The sequence below is a fragment of the Haemaphysalis longicornis genome, unplaced genomic scaffold (assembly GCF_048455015.1).
Source record: "Haemaphysalis longicornis isolate Haplotype H1 unplaced genomic scaffold, Haemaphysalis longicornis Haplotype H1 scaffold_1, whole genome shotgun sequence".
Classification (NCBI taxonomy): Eukaryota; Metazoa; Arthropoda; class Arachnida; order Ixodida; family Ixodidae; genus Haemaphysalis; species Haemaphysalis longicornis.
In genome coordinates this window covers 339,907,036-339,924,242 of record NW_027526203.1, presented here as the reverse complement: position 1 = coordinate 339,924,242, position 17,207 = coordinate 339,907,036, and the positions used below count along the sequence as shown (strand labels likewise).

The 17,207-nt window shown below is 49.7% G+C and overlaps 1 protein-coding gene across 1 annotated transcript in view; it reads right to left on the bottom strand.

The window, feature by feature from the left end:
• LOC144152956 (uncharacterized) overlaps nt 1-17,207 on the bottom strand; it is a 103,141-nt gene that overhangs the window by 69,442 nt on the left and 16,492 nt on the right. The window contains exon 2 of the mRNA XM_077684551.1: nt 1,571-1,729. Coding sequence (XP_077540677.1) covers nt 1,571-1,729 — 159 coding nt within the window. The remainder of the gene's footprint in view (nt 1-1,570; nt 1,730-17,207) is intronic.

Sequence of the window (17,207 nt, the reverse complement as noted above, 5' to 3'; positions counted from 1 at the left end):
TCTGTGATGACGTCAAATAGGACTTTACGTAGGTTATGGAGACGCGTCCTTCTGCTACGACTTTAAATGTTCAGCTTTATGGCGTCACTGACACCCTGAATGTCGCGAAGCCTCACAGTGGTATGGTAGGTGGTGGTAGCTCTATGAGACGGGGGCAAAGGGCAACATAATTCTCCGTCGAACTCTTAAGCGTAAGGCGTAAGCTCATTGCCGTTTGCTTTCAGACTGATAAAATCAAGGTTCCTACCATGATATCTACTTTCTTGGCTCGGTTAGTTAAATCCATTATTTAAAAATGACTAAAAACTTACCACGGGACGAAAAAATTGGATTCTAGAATGAAACAACGCTAGAGCGATAAGCGAAAAGTAGTATATATGACTGAGCACCAACATTCCACTTGCCTAAATTTCTATCTTTTATTAGATCACGGTTCGACTCCGTCGCGATGCGTGGAACGAAGTCCTGTTTGTCGTTTGGCATGCACGGAAACGCGTCCTGAATTTACAGTAGAGGTTCGCGATACTGTAGTGGTGCAGGCTGGGAGTCTTTGTCCCTCTCACATTCTTTCATGAGTCAACGTCGAGATTGTAAACCAAGATTGCAAGGGCAGCGTCGTGGCACGCAAGCGGCCTCGGGGCCCTGTCCCTGTTGCTTTTCGAGTGGTTCGGCAAGGGCAACCTTTCCGATAGAGACACGCAGGGTGAGAGGAGGGGGGGGGGGGGGGGGTGAGACCACTTTCGCGCTCTTTGATCTTTTATCAGTCTCATTCTGCCCCAAGTTCAACAAAGAGGTAGTGTGGACACGGGCCAGACAGATTTATTTGCCGGCTTATCGGGAGAGAGGTGATTCCTGCAATGCTTAGTTTGTGCTTCACCTGCCTGAGTCTTAGTGGGCGGTTTATTACGCCGCGCTTCGCGTCAAGAGTAAAGCTAACAGGGCACGCGTTTGTGAATCTGATACAGAAAAAAAGACGCATGACGATTGAGAAGAAATTTGTTGATCGCTAGAGATATGCATATTGGTCAAAAACTATAAGTAATTTATATTTATGTGGGTCATTTGGGGGGTGCAGACCGGTGCAAATGGTTGTCAAGTTGACGAAATATCTTTAATATCTTGCTGCCATTTGAGTGGCGCTACCACTCCGGAGCGGGTAGGGCACGCGCTTCAAAACTTCTCAGCTGTTTACCAGGCGCCGTATAGATGGTTAAAATACCGAAATAGGGTAAGCTTGTTTCTGAATGCTAGCCGTAAAATGAAGATTTTCATCTCCCTTCAGTCCGAAAAGCATCCCCAAAGTCCGTTTCTAAACACCCAAGAAAACAATTTAGTAACCTTCGGTCAAGCGCTCCACCAGAACTTACTTTTCCTCCATGGAGTTCTCGTTGAACATGGCTTTGCGCCTGCTCACTCCTTCCACCTTGGCCGATATTTATGAGGGCCCACAGGGCAAAAAGTCTGCTGTCTAGGTTTTCAAGAAAAAAGTGGCGCCAGAGACGACCGGGAGTACCTGAGGAAGTCTTTTCACCAGACTGATGTAAAAAGCGGTGAGGATGGCGGGACTCACCAGGCGACAGCAGGTGGGCATCCGGCGGGTAAAAGTGGAGGAATGGCCAAAGTGGAGGTGGCTGGTCAGCCCGCAGACCTATCGGCCACAGCGGCGGCACCAGCGGATCCAGTAGCCAATTTCCCGGACGGGGAAGACCTGACAGAGTCGGTAGGCCTCCTGTAATAGCCAGGGCGACAACAAACAGCCCAGGTATGTCAGAGCAGCATACGCATAGTGCAAAATCTATAGTATAGTAGCAAGAACCCGAGAGTTCTCGATTGTTCCATATTAAGGGCAGCACATTCAGGAAAGCTCAGAAGGGAGGGTGGAGGTAGAGGGCGTGTTTTGTGTACTTCAGAATGAAGCAGCAGTTTTTTTTTCCTCTGTACTTTCCGCTTTTCTGTTCCGTGCTGCTAATGCCTGCTTCGCACATTAATGGTTCATTGTCCTGAGGGATAGAACCCATAACAGGTGTAGTGCGAACAGTGCTGCTTAGACAATTTGGACCACTTACTATGCACAGATGCAACGTTTATCGGCTGTATGAACGCATAACCGGCAAAGGTAAAATACGAGGACACCTGTGCACTTCCTAGAAGTTGTGAATGCGAAAACATTCTTGTAAAATTGAACGCAGGCTGCGAGCTTTGCTATGCGAGTAATATTTAAGAGTGTTCTGCTGTTGGCTATCTTTGGACTTTTGCTATTACAGTGGTGCGGCTTATTTTTCAGAGTTTCGACGTTAGCACATTGGCTGTTGAGCGGAATAATTGGCACGATATTAGTGAGAATTCCACTTCCGCTCAGAGTGACCTGGCTCACTGGTGGCTGTCGCGCCGCCGGGTGAGGCCAGTGCTCCGCCTGCTTGGTATTACGTGTCGCTGCCGCCAGATGTCAAACGCAGCCACCGCCGCATCGCCCGGTTTCCACGTGGCTATGGGAATGCCCAGGCGTTGCCTAGCAGCGCGTTCCTTTTCTTATGTTTTATCAATGAGAATCACGCGCTATGGAACGCTTCGCGGTCACGTGCGTCTATAAACCGATTTGCTGTTTACGGCACCGCTGACGCCAAGGCTGCCTTTTTCGCTCAATGGAACATTTCATGCTCCCGCATCGAAAGGTGATGCTGGTATCCGCAGTTCGGTTCAAAACATCGAATGAGTCCTCAATAGTGCGCGAGCCCTGAAGCTTCGTAGAAAACAAACTAAGCTAGCGTATTGCGCGAACCCACGCGCCTGCGAAACAGAAACAACGTATCTTCTTGATGGTGTTATGGCGGCAACGACTTATAAAATTAGCTCATACCGACCTCGGCAGAGTGTTACTTTTGCAATTCGGAATATCGTTCCAATCAAGCCCATCATTAATCCCGTCGTACGGTGGCATTTCAAAATAAAGCGGCAGTTTTTGCTGTCCGCGGGAACTTAGAGAAGCTCAAAAAGAAGCGGGGCAAGAAGAAAGCTCTGAGCCCTGCTTGGCATTACAAATTCATCCGTCAGCCGTGCAGTAATAGCCACCGGAACCGGCGGCGGAGGATAAAAACGTTGCGAAACAGCAAGACCAAATCCCCCGAAACGCACCCGCAGGGAGGGACACTGTACCAATAAGGCTGAGCGGTACGTTTTTGTTGCTCTTGCCGAGGGGCTGCTTCCGAGTTGCAACAATGGCGTTTTATAATGGAACGGGGCTTCTTCCGGCGTGTGAGCTGCCGAATGGGAGAGCCAGGTTGACGCCTCCCCCCCTGCGCACCCTTCACTTCGATGTGCTCCGGGCAGGCCGGAAGAAGCGTCCTGGCCGCGCGGCCGCCATAAACGTGTACACGTCGAGCCAGCCCGCGGCTTCTAATGGCATTTGGAAAAAGACGATCGCAGAGAGCACGGAAGCGTGTATTGGGGCTGATCAAATATTCAGCCCCATCAGTGTAAGCGCCGCAGCCGCAGGAGTCGCTACGTCCGGCGCCCTAAACGTTGGCCGCCAGCTCCTCCGCCGACGTCTCTGTTTATCGGCGCACCAGTTCGCGCTGATAACAGATTGTCCCAGTAACAGGACGCGACGCTTTGGCGGCGAGGGCACAGAATGAAGGCCCGGCAGCCATGCGTCGGGATGCAGCATACGCCACCCCTCCGCAAGGATGGCGGCCGGGGGTGTAGCCCGCGCTTGTTTGCTCGCTAAACGCCCGCCGCGTGCACGCACGCGGTCTCGGCACAAACGTTACTTTTATAATGCAGCAAATCGCTCACGGCAAGGTGGCGTCCGTCGGACAGGCCCCGGCTGGGCGGCAGTGCCCGGCTTAATCACTTTTTGTTATCCATCTTTCCCGATCTTCGCTTTCATCCAACGTGCACGGTCGGCTTGTGCAGTAACTGCGCCCTACTCTCAGCACGTTGTTTTGAGAGAGAGAGGCTTGTACCTCGGTCAGAAGGCTTTGCCGTTTCGCTTATGTATTGTTTTCAATATGAAGTTGACAGGAATGCGAGCTGTAGTTAAGTCTCTGGCACCCCGGAAACTTTATGTGGCGACATTAGGCGCCAAAATGTCTGTATGCAGACTCTTAGTACTCATTTAATAAATCAGTGATATTTTAAAGCCGTAATTTTTGAAATTTGCCAATTAACATTGGATATAAGTGTTACACAAAGTGAAGTGAGCAGCAAACGCAAAAAAGCGGGAACTTCTCTTTTACTTTATACCCTTCTCTCTTCTTGGTCCCGTTTGGCCTATCTTTGCAGCGTTGCGAAGCTAAAGCAACTAGCGTCCGGTTTTTTATTATGTAAGACAAAATATCATTGGCTACGTTACACAAAGTGGTGGGTAAAATTAATGCCAACATTCCTTTAATAAAACTGTGCTGTCCGCGTGCACCCACGTCCACACTGGCTACACAAGCCGATCGGTATCAAAAAACGCTTCGAGCGCATGTTTCAGGCTGATGGCACTCAGGGGAAACGGCTGACTGTAGTTGGGTAACGATGAACGTGGCTTTATCAACACGACTCTGCACGTGCAACACGCATTGTGATCACACCCTGCGCATTCGGACAGACGGAGCTACAGTAAAGGCGAGGGAATTGCATTAACGCACAGGCAAAATAATTCAGGGTTGCTTCCGCTTTCGGAGAAATGGATGAACACCTGACAGGTGATCATGCATGCGTATTCAATGTTCGTAAGCACCAAGCGCTCTCACGAATTGATCCTCCTTAACCCGTTTTCAAGCATTTTCAAGAGGAATGTCTTAACCTGGTGAACAACGAGCTAAACCATGGTCGCTATGGTAGAAAGGGAAGACTCTGCTTCTGTCATGAGAAAGCGCTATCGCGCTTCTAGCGCTTGTCCTTCTCTAAAGATCCTGACATCGCTTGTTGTTCTGTACCCTCACATTAGTTACGAAGAGGATCGTCTCTCGATCAGTGCGTAGATGTTATTGATGGTGGTGTTGACTACCGACACTTAACTGGTCCGTGTACTGGTAGGTGTATAAAGACTGCTGTGCGTCATTTCCATTACGTGGACTGAGCCGCCTAGTGCAAAAAATATAGCGGCTATTTTTTTTTTTGTGCAGTTTGTCGGCGGTTTTTTGGCACTTTATCAAAGACAGTTTAATAGCAGCTGTGTTGTTGCTTGTTGGAAAGAACTGAGGTAGACCCGCGCCTCCAAAACAAAGGAATTCAGGAGGAGTTGCCGTGGAACCCGTGTATAGGAAAAGGTTGAAACCCCCATTCGGGACACACCTTCACGGTTCTTAAGGCAGAACAAAAAGGCGAAAGTGCCTTATACTGCAGTATATTCTGGGTCTGTACACTTTTTGGGGTCTGCGCGCGCTCCCATCTTACCGCTAGGCTGTTACATGTCGGCTTTGTGCCACTTATTTGCGGATCGCAATCTTGTTACACGCGCCTGGCTCATTCTCCAGATCCGACACATTGTTTCCAGCTTTGGAGCCTCGGCGTCACTATCTTCAGCTTGTCCTTTTCGCTCTTGTATTTTTCAGGGGAACACGTGTTCATTTAACAGAGCGTGCTGCTGGGGCCTGTAGTCCCCTCCTGCCTATCTACTCGCCCTCTTCTTCAGGCAGAGATCGACGTGGCAGCTTGATCTCAATGAATTCTGTCGAGTGACAGAATGTGACGGCTCTGCGACCTCGAAGCCAAAGACTTGGTCTAACAAGGACGAACAGTAGGATAAAACTACAGCCAGCTAAACAGGAAACCTTCGAATTTCTTTGTATATAAAGAAAACAACGCGAAAGTGAGGACTATCTTCAACTACAAAGAAAACGGCGTTGGGGGTGGGAAGGGAGACAGCTATGGAGCGCTATCCGAGAAAAGCAGAGATTATAGAGCGCAGGTGTATGTGCCGCCTGGCAACGAAATCCGTCCTCCACTGAGAACGTCTGCGGGGAAAAGTCCGTGTGAACCTCTGGTTTCATTGTTCCATGGGTGATATGTGAAATCGCTTCTGTTTCTTGGAATAGAGAAAAAAAAAAACATTGCGAAGGTCTCAAGAAAAATAAGTACGCTCAGTAAGGAGTATCTTACCCGTAATGAAGGCATGAAACTTGCACGTGCTCGTAATGAAAGGTGAGGAGTGCAGCGAGGAGAGCTGGCGCGTGGAACGCGGCGTGGGCGAGGGTGACGTCGAGCGCGCGCCGCAACCACAAAGCGGGCTTTCGGGGGGGAAAAGAAGCTCAAGATTGATAGACTCAGGCAAGCGCAACAAAGCACTCTCGATCCTCCTCTGTTTGATGCGGTTTTGCACGAAACCGCGAAGAACAATAAAACGCCGGAAGGGCGGGAAAAAAACAAGAAGCTGGGAAAGGAGGACGGCAAACAAAGCGGCGGTGGTGCTGGAAAGAGCGCAAAGAGAGGAGAGTGGCGCGCGGCGAGGTAGCGGGCGTGCTCGTTCTGCTTCTGCTGCGGCTTCCTCGCCAACTCGTCTGGCGCCTCGCGGAAATCCTCCTGTGCCGCTGTTCGCACCTCGCCGCAGAGGGCTTAAGAAGAGAGGGGAATGATTTGTCTTTGAGCTCGGGGATTCCCCCTCGGGCCACAAATTAATTGCGGTCTATGAGGAGAGCCGAAGAAAAGAGAACCGGAGGAGGGGCACCCGCCGCGAAGCGCACACGCGTGCGTGCGTGCGTGCACCCTCCCCGGGCGACCACCGAGCGCGATGCTTGGGTGCACCGGGCGCTTCCTCCTCGCTGGTTCCGCTGCGAGAGCAGCTGGATTAAATTCGCCGCTCCTGGACTGGCACTCGCTCGCCGAAGCCCATCCGCGCCTTCCGGGAAGCAGGGCGTTAACAAGCTTATTACTGGCAGCAGATTGGTAACAGGGCCGCGGACGCTTAGGTTCGATTGCGCTGCCTGGCTGCGCCCGAGGTGCCGACGAGCCGCGCTTGCCTCTCCCGGAATCGCTCGAGGTGTCCTCGGCTGGTCCTTAGGGCTGCTGGCTGCCAACAGCGCCCGCTGGCAGCCGGGACAGAGACAAAGGCGGCAAGCACTTCTCGCTACGACTCCCGTCTCGTTGCGTCCTTCTTTCGATCTTTGGATTTCGTTGCAGCTTTAATCTATTCTTTCCGTAGACTTCCAGGTAAGCAGTGCCTCATATGTCCACATAGCTCTGCAGTACGTAGGCACGTACGCACGCACGCGCGCACGCACACACACACACACACACACACACACAAACACACACACACACACACACACACACACACACACACACACACACACACACACACACACACACACACACACACACACACACACAAACTGCTATATATTCCCGCTTCCGATCCCGCGGATTTTTTCTTAAATTATTTCTTCGTCTGTGGTTATCACACAAATGGCAATTACCTCATTCGGCGCTATAAAACACCTTCAAGAATCCGAATAGAACTGCCCTTAAAGGCTGCATTTTTTATGAGTGTTCTTACGGAAGCCCTCGTACCATATATTTCTGTTGTGCGAATGCATTACGAGTGTTCCGACTCCAGCAGTCCGGGAATTCCGCTGGCTGACCCCGACATCCGACCACGGTTCACGTGGGAGCCACTGGGGAAAACGAAGATGCACCAAGTCTCCCACGGTGGTCGAGGAACGGTGCCAGTTGACCGGTCTCTCAACATCTCTGAATATAAACCCCCCGCTGAAGTGGAGAGTGAATTCTTCGCCGGGATAGGCCAATTGGAAGAGCACCGCACGCGTAATACAGAGGTTGTGGGTTCGATTCCGGCTTTCGACCACGGCAGATTTGTTCTCGACTTAGATTTCTTGATCTGTGTGCCCCGAAAATGACAATTACTTCATGCGGCGCTATAAAGCACTGTCAAGTAGCCGAATAGCACTGGCAATAAGGACTGCATCTTTGATTGGTTGATGTGGAGGCTTACGGAATCCCTCGCCCCATATATCTGTTCTGCATATATGTATGTATGTATGTATGTATGTATGTATGTATGTATGTATGTATGTATGTATGTATGTATGTATGTATGTATGTATGTATGTATGTATGTATGTATGTATGTATGTATGTATGTATGTATGTATGTATGTATGTATGTATGTATGTATGTATGTATGTATGTAGGCACGTACGTACATACATTCAAAAATATGGGCCAGCAGCCAAGAACGCCAGGGAAGGCAAAAAGAAAATAAATACACAGGACGACGCGTCCTGTGTTGCCCTGTGTAGCGCGTCGTCCTGTGTATTTCTTTTCTCGGTCAACGTCTTTCCGCGCCTGTTTTCAGGATGAATCAACACGAACTCGCCCAAGTTTCCATCCTGTCAAAAGGAAAAGGTTGTTCGTCTTTTGTTCTTGTTGAAACAGATATAGTGTTTGGAAGATAGAAAGCGGAAGGAAACGTTCTCACGGGTCCCGAACCCACGACCTCCAGAATACTGGTATTCTGGAGGTTTTGGTTCCTAAATAGCACAGGGGAGACCATCGTTCTTAAAACTGCAGCGCCGGGGTGAACAGGTGGCATAAGAGAAAGAGCATGCTTGCAGCGCGTGAGAACCCGTACGGTCGTCCACGACACGTGCAGGGAACACCGGCCTGGAGCTGATAGAACAGACGACTTTTGTTGTCCTAGGAACGCAAAAACACGCGGGAGTTATAACTTCCACGCTATAGTGTACCGTTATACGAGCTGTTATATGCTAAAGCGTATAACAGCTCCGCTGAAAACAAATAATTACGTTGAGTCAAATCCAATAATTTTGGACAAACGCACGGCTTCTGCCCGATCTACATTCTCAGTGGTGCGGATTTCAGATTCATGGGAATATAATGGGTTGATTGATTGATTGTAGGGTTTAACGCGCCGACGCAACGCAGGCGATGAGGCGCGCCGTAGTGGAGGGCTCCGGATTAATTTTGACCACCTGGGGATCTTTAACGTGCGCCGAAATCTCGCACACACGGGCGTTTTTGCTTTTCGCCTCCATCAGAAAAGCGGCCACCGCGGCCGGGAATCGAACCCGCGACCTCGTGCTCAGCAGCGCAACGCCTTAGCCACTGAGCCACCGCGGCGGGTGAATATAATGGGTTGACATTATCAAATAAGACATCACGTGGCCAGTACAGCGTCATCGTTATTCTTTCGGAGAGAGGAGATAGCGACGTTTTGAATATTCCTTATACTATACCGAATTTATTCATTCAGGCACTGCCTTAACCAGGCAGTGCCTATAGTTGTGTTTTGTACCAAAGTTCAGCGTGCCCTATTAACAAATACTCGCCATTAACACTAATATACATTGATGGCAAACAGCGGGCGTATGGCAGTAGCTTGGGAAAGTGCATGAACGGTGAATGAACGCTTAGTCTAACGGTAACACAACGATCACGTCACGACTTCAACTAAGCATGTTATATAAGCACGCTGACTTGCATAGCAACTTTAACTAAGGATGTTATATAATCTGAAGGTGCTCGGCAGAGTTTTTTTTTTTTTTTTTCACCGTTAAGTGATTTCATTCCTGGTTTCTTGGGAAATTCTTTTGTTTATGCAAGTTTGCCCGTCCAATACCCCGGAAAAAGTAGCCGAACCTGACGCATGTCTCTGCACCGGAGAACGGGATTAATTTTAGAATGTGTGGCGTAAGTCCTACGTGAAGCTGCACAAGTAGTACTATCCTGAGGCGTCTTGAGATAAAATGCGCACTGCCAGAGAATAAAGTAAAGGAGAGAGAGATAGAGATAGAAACGATTCTTTAATGACATCGAAAAGGAAAGCCCTGCATAATGCTGGGCTTGTTACTTCAGATGGTTGGCGAACATGCAGGGAAGGTAAAATGCTAAAATGAATAGTACAAAACAGAAAAGGGAAAACGAAAGAAAATCCATCAGACGGACATGCTCACACACCTATAAAAAATAGCGACAGAGGCAGTTACAAGCTGGAATAGAGTTTAGAGCCTCTTCGGAAACGCTCAAGAGCTTTAAGCCCCGCACCGCATTGTCTTTGCTGTCTCATGGCCCTAAAAATCCTTCATGCTGAGATTGCTCGCGCGTAGTAAACTTGGCGCCGTTATTCGCGCCGAGCAGAAACGTGGACAAGCACAGAAAAGGTGTTCAGTGTCCTTTCGTACACCGCAAAGGGGACACAGGGGTGTGGTCACAAGACCGATCACACAGAACTGGCCACACAGGACTGTGGTCACACAGAAGCCCCCGCATATATTGCCCATAATTTACGGCTGAAGATTCGTAAGTAACTGGCCCATCAGCATATACGTGGATATACCAGACACAGCAGCGAGATATATACTGAAGTGTGTAGTAGGTCAAGGCGGGTGGAGGCATCGCTGACTTTATGCCGATTCCAGGAATTGTTGTTGATATTGACCACGTAGAAAACTACCAAGACGGTAACTCGGGTCCCATGGGACGTTGATAATATGACGGCAGGAATTCTTGCACATGACAAGTGGGGCTATCGGCAAAAGGATGAGCAAACGAACCGCTAACATGGCGGAGGCCGACACAAATATTTTCTTGCCTTATTGTACACTGTCCTATAGTCATCTCGCTTGACAAAGTGTCCCTGTCGTTGAAGTGCGCTTAGGGAGACTCAGGAAAATACGCAAAACTTGCGCTTGCAGCGCCTTTAGTTGCTTGGCGTTGCTCTTGGACAGTGAACCGAAGGCAGGATGGCTGTAGCGAAGCAGACCACTAAAGAGTGCCTTCTAGATTCGTAGGAGCGAAGCAACCTGGCAACCGCATGCATTGTCAGCAAGCATCCGTAGGATGTACACGGAAAACTGTAGTTTGTTTTTGAGGCACCGAATATGATGGGTACGTGACATTGACTTATCAAAATAAATGACCATGAATCGATGGTGTCGCACATATGGTATGGTACAGCCTGCTATAGTCAGGGCATAACGAGACATCTCGCGCCTTGTAAATGCCATCGCAGCGCATTTTTTAGGCAAAAGAACCAGACCGCATTTTTTCAGGTGTCGTGCCAATTTTCGGATCCCCAGTTGCAGCTTTGCTCGTATGCTTCGGTGGTTTCTCCCCGAGCACCAGACACAGATGCCGTCAACATACAATGATGTATTCACGCCAGGAGGTAGTGCTTTGGGGAGACCAACAAGACGTGTTAATTAAAATGGGGCTAAGGACACCGCCTGGCCGAACACCTTATCCTGTAGCATGACTGGTAGTAACCCCGCTAGTAATGGTCATATATACCGTCCCCGTCTCGAAGATAGTCACTTAGTCACGCAAGCATCTGTTCCCTGATACCTATAGCCGTCATTTCTCGGCAAATAGCACCATGGGCGACGCTGTCAAAGGCCGTTTTGATGTCTAGAAAGACAGCCACGGCAACGTTATTTGCGGTTATGTCCCGTGATAACGTAAGGACATCATCTATGCTACTCCTTCCGCGCATGAAGGCGGACATTTATGGTGGATACACTGCCGTTTTCAAGGTCCCAGACCAGGCGCTCAAAACCATCTTCTCCATAACCTTGCCAACGCAGCTCAAAAATGTTTTTGGTCGGTAGGAGTTCATGTCCGTTGGTGACTTGCCCAGTTTGAGAACTGGTCTCACAAGCTCGATCTTCCAGCTGGCTACGAGGCGCCCTGAGCTCCAGGAAGAACTGTAGAAGGAGAGTTACTGCTGAAGGGCCTTTTCACCAATATGGGCTAAGGTGGAGTAGGTAATCTTGTCGTAGCCTGGTTCTCACGATTGGTGCACCGACTCTAAGGGATGTTCGTTTACCCGCCGCGGTGGCTCAGTGGCTAAGGCGTTGCGCTGCTAAGCACGAGGTCGCGGGATCGATTCCCGGCCGCGGCGGCCGCTTTTCTGATGGAGGCGAAAAGCGAAAACGCCCGTGTGTTCGAGATTTCGGCGCACGTTAAAGATCCCCAGGTGGTCAAAATTAATCCGGAGCCCTCCACTACGGCGCGCCTCATCGCCTGCGTTGCGTCGGCGCGTTAAACCCTACAATCAATCAACCGACTCTAAGGCATTAACGAGCTCTCGCACGGTGAAAGGACAGTCCAAACCCACATCGTTTGGCGTAGAGAGTCCAGTTGTCGCGAAAATACACACTGTAGTGAAGGTGGAAGGGGAACTGATCTTTCAAAGAAGATAGTCTTTCTTGGGCTACTTAAACCCATAAATTTTGGTCTTTCTGTATGTCTGTCTGTCTGTCTGTCTGTCTGTCTGTGACTCGATTCAGCCTCCCGGCCAAAGCGAAGTAGATATTGCGCAATAGTCTTATATACCCACAGCCAAATCTAAACGTCTAAGTCCGGTGTTAATGTTCATACTTGTCATACTTGTCAACAAGAACAAGACATTACGCAAATATTAGAGAGGAAATTAGTACACAAGGGATATTTGCAGTGTTCCTTTATTAAAAAATTCATGGATGCTTGGTTTTTCGATAGCAAAGGATATTCTACATCTACTGCAGAAAACCCCCGCCTGCTGTTGCCCGCGCCACCTCCTAGTGGCATATAGGAAATCTCGCGGCAACAGCAACGAAAGCTTCCACTAGCTAGGTTCCACGTTCTGCTTAGAACGCACCTTGAGCATGGCAACGCAGTTCTATAAACATTGAAGTCGGCCGCCTCGATTCACGCGCGTCTCCGCCGTACTGCAGCGCTGGCGTCGAGGAACCCGGCCTGTAGCAGTGGAACGCGGTAAATTCAAATCGCCTTGAGCAAACCTTTAGTGTGTTCACCTTGGAATGAGCGCGACCGAACAGGAACAGCATGAGAGGTGAGCGGGGAAGCAAAGGGGGGTATTTCCTTGGCAAATGTCTACAAAGACTATCGTCTTTTGACGACATTTGCAACGAAAGGAGCAGATACGCGGCCAATTTTTTTGGAGTATGCTTCCGCCCCTTCAATCTCAGTGAGTGCGCTACGTACAGCCCCTGGTGTAAATGGGAGCATCTGACACGGCTCCAATTTCAAACTTTTGACTACGCGCCAGATGCACGAGAGAGGCTAGCGTGGGTCCAGTCGGGAGCAGAGCAGCTTCCATTGCTCCTTGCCAAGCTTGACAACATGTTTTGGCACGCGCTTTTGTGGGCTCCGGGCAGCACGGATATCATCTGGCTATAACGTCCTTCGCGCACGGCGTTTTTCTGCGCGCCGGATGGCTCGAAGTCGCTCGCATTCAGCGTTCGCCACAGAGCGTGACTTTTATAGCTGAACTTGAACTGTTCTTGCGGCAGTAGTTTTTGTTATAATCTCGACGAGCTCTTCGTGAGTTGTAATTTTGTCGCTGGAAGCCTCTAAATAAGCCCTGTAGCCATTCCAATCTATCCTGGCCACTTTTGATTGGAATGATCCCCCGCGGAGACCCTTGATAAGGATGTTGGTTGGCACGTTGTCGCTTCCAAGGGTTTCAATATCGGCATGCCAGGTTACAGATTTCATCAACGGGGAAGAGACCATTGTGACATCCAACGCACTGGCCATTTATGCCACGAAAAAATGTCGGGATTCCAGTCTTGACTCCTCCCAGTCCTGTCTGACTGGCCATGTCCAGCAGGCGACGACCCCTCACGGTGAATTTGTCACTTCCTTAAGCAGGGTGATGTACATTAAAGTCGCGTGTAGGTGTATGTGGCGGCTCGGTAGCCGTGAGAAGAGTACTAAGTCTTTTGGCGTCAAACCTGGCGCGGGGTGATGCATATGCTGCGATTACAGTGGGCGTTATATTTTTATGTTGCACCATAGCTGCGACATATTTATTCGACGAGTCCTCAGGCACTGTGTGCATCATGAAGGTGAAGTTATTTCGAATCGCAAGTAGAATCCTCCGTTGGTCTGCGCCTGTGGCAGACTTGAAAATGGAGTATCCAGAAAGGCGAATTTGGGAAGACAGCCGGGACTCTGAAATAGCTGTAACTGGGAAACGGTGCTTTTCGACGAGGTGCTGGAGGTCTGAGAGGCGGCTACGGAGACCACGCGCGTTCCATTGAAAGACAGTAGCCTTGTTACGAATTTAATTTAGTACAAGTACCAGAAATGTAGACGTTGTTGTTACCGCCATGGAATTGGTATCATCGAGACTAAATCAATAAAAGTAAGTATGGCATGAGCCACTGGGGAGGAAGGAGGAGTAAGGAAGTTGCGAATGGTGTCCAGTATCATTCTCACCAAATGGAAGACCTTTGTCCAGCTGTACTGCGTGGTTTGATCGTGTGACTGTTTGGATCACCTGCGAGGTGCAGGTTTCGCGGTTCCGTACCGGGGCCCTGCGTAGGCATAGTCGCACTTGCTCTGCAGGTGCTTGCTCAGGCTGAGGTGGCGATAGTGGAGGGAAATTTTGAACATCTAGCTTTGGAGGCGTGGTGTTCACTCTAGTCTGCTTAGTTGCATTTCTAGCAGAAGCTGACCCATTATTGCGGAGAAAATGACGCGGCTTCTGCAATGCGGCTTTTGCCGCCATGTAGTCCATATTTTCTGAGGTTTTCAGCTTGTAGATGACCTTCTCTTTTTGCCGCACAGAGCAATGAGAATCTGTCGATTCATGCGTCCGACCACAATTCGCGCAACGGAGGTTTTCAGTGACGCAGGCAGAAGGCTCATGATCCCCACCGCAATGAGGACATCGCTGCGAAAGCTTGCAGACGCCAGCCGCATGGCCATAGCGCTGACACTTGGTGCACTGTCGGGGAATCTCGCGGTACTCGTATACTCGGTACCGGGTATAGCCCAAGATTACATGTTCCGGAGTGGACTCTGTTCAGAACACAATCCGCACACTCTCAGAACTTTCTCTTAAGCTCCGAGCTGACGTAAAGGGTGCCCTCTGCCGCAGTGCTTCAAGGATTTCAGAATTTGACAGGTCTACAGGAACGTCCTTGATCACCCCAACTCAACAGTTCTTGGGGCGGGGCTCGTAAGCCCTGACAGCAATGCCACCAGCAGTCGAGACTTTCAAGAAGCGTTCCGTAGTGGCAGCATTGTGTGTGTCCAAAGCCAGAAGGTTAGGCGGTGATTTGGTCTAACTTGATGAACACTGTCAGGAAGAAATTTCTTAAAGGCGTCTTTGAGTGGTGACGGGTTAATCCGGGTGACGATGTTTTTTGCATCCACGGGCTTAATAATGACTGTTAGGTTGTGCTTTGGGGCGCTTGCATGAGGTTGTCTGTCAAAAGCGAGGTGCGATCGCTTTGTGCTACGACGGCGCTTTGAAGGAAGTCCGAGTTCAAAACCATTGTTTTGGGCACACGTCTTGAGCTCCTCATGATTTGAGGTGACTGTAGAAGACGACACAATTGTTATGTCGGAAAGCATATCTTCGCCGTCTAGCGTAGCTTGTACATTAGCAGAGCTGGTCGTGCAAGCATTGGCGTGAGACGTTGAAGCTAGTAACCCAGAACCTTGCGTCGTCGTGGATGGAGGTCGAGGGGTAAACTGCGTTTGCCGAAACCTGATGTCGGGATCGGATGGGAAAAAGCTTGAACTTAGACGAACAAGAAAGACTTTTCGCTGTTCGTCTTTCTGGTGTTCGTCTAAGTTCAAGCTCATTCCCATCCCATCATGTCCCTACTTGCATCGATCAGAGCCATTGTGCTGTCCGAACCAACATCTGTGAGGTGTGGCTTCAGCTTTCAGTGTAAATCTCTCATCTGCCTGGACGACCGAGAAGTACCTGAGGAGGGCTGGCCATGCTCAGGGATGAGATGCATCGCTCCCGAACGCTAACCACGTGTTCAATTGTGCATTCCCCCACAAGGCAGCGAAGAAACGCAGTTTAATAGCTGAAACCGCAACTAGTAGTATTTGTCCTTGATAGTGCATACGCATTATGCTGCGCACTGCAACCAAATGCGAGCTCAAGAAGAGTCGATCAGATTGCGACACAAGGAAACGGTGATATGCAATGTATGTGCGAGGTTTGACGGTGAACAAGCAACCCCTTTTTTCGGCATTTTTCTTTTCCTCACTTTTTTTCTTTTTGTAAGCGACGGAAATGAAACTCCCGTCAACGTTCTGGCATGCCATTCCGGTCGGCTGCTGTACGAAACACGCACGCGCGGATAGATGGTGTTACAGTAATGATGACATGCCCTGAGCATTTTTGACATTAAAACACGCTAATAGCGCTAAATATAAAGGCACCCACACGCTGCGTATGCACGCCGACTCGTCGCATTGTAATTTGCTTAAAACATAAAATGTACAATAACATGTTTTCAATGGGCAAGTTGAGCTGAAGTCCTTAAATTGTTCGCAAGCAATGTTTTAACTCGTTTTTTTTCTTTTTACGGGAACGGGAACATAATTGCGGTCTTCCATTAGACACTAAGCAAACTGATGAAAAAAAAAAAACCCGCCTTCGACTCCGAAGAAGAAATTGCGACTGCAGCAACGTACTTCAACTATTCTGAAAGCTCGGCAGCAGCCCTAGCTACCACCACCCACCAAAATAAACCATATCTAATCACCGTTTCGGACGGTAAGCAAGCCTCCGTATTATACCAAGCTGGGCTGGCACAGAAGTAGCCCGAAGACATAGAAGTAGCCATTAGCTGAATTTCTGGCCACTCAGGTCTTGTTGGGAATGAAGTAACTCACGCAGCCGCCCGAGAACTCCACTCCGGGGCAGTCCCATCCTCAACACTAGCTACCTTGATAGGCACGGACCGCAAATTTATCCACCTGGCACTGCTCGACAACCCCTACAGCTCCCTTTCATCACATTACACCGACACAAAAAGAACATATCCTATCCATACCACATGTTATCCAACTACAGCCAACTCCTTAGTGGTCGTGTACAGCGGGATCACCCTGGCTTCTGCCACGGGAGGAGCTCACAAGACATACCAAGAAAAAATACCGAGCGCACGTGAGCGTGCGCCTCGTGAGGAGCGCCCGGCTTCGGCCAACTCGACCTTCGAGACCACTCTGTCCAGCGCTCGTGGTGTGATTTCTGGCGTGCTGTTCTCCTTGCAAGTTCCCATGCGTTCGCGCCTGAAGTGGAGAGCGCACACGCCGAGTTCGCGCTACAGACGCCGAGTTCGCAACGCGGGTTGCTGCGAGTTTTAGTGTGCGCTAACACGGTCCACGTCGGGAGAGATCTGAAAGCCTGCGGACAAAACGATCCGGGCCTGCCAGTCATGGAGAACTTTCAGCGGCAAGTTCGGAAATCCATGTGAGGTGC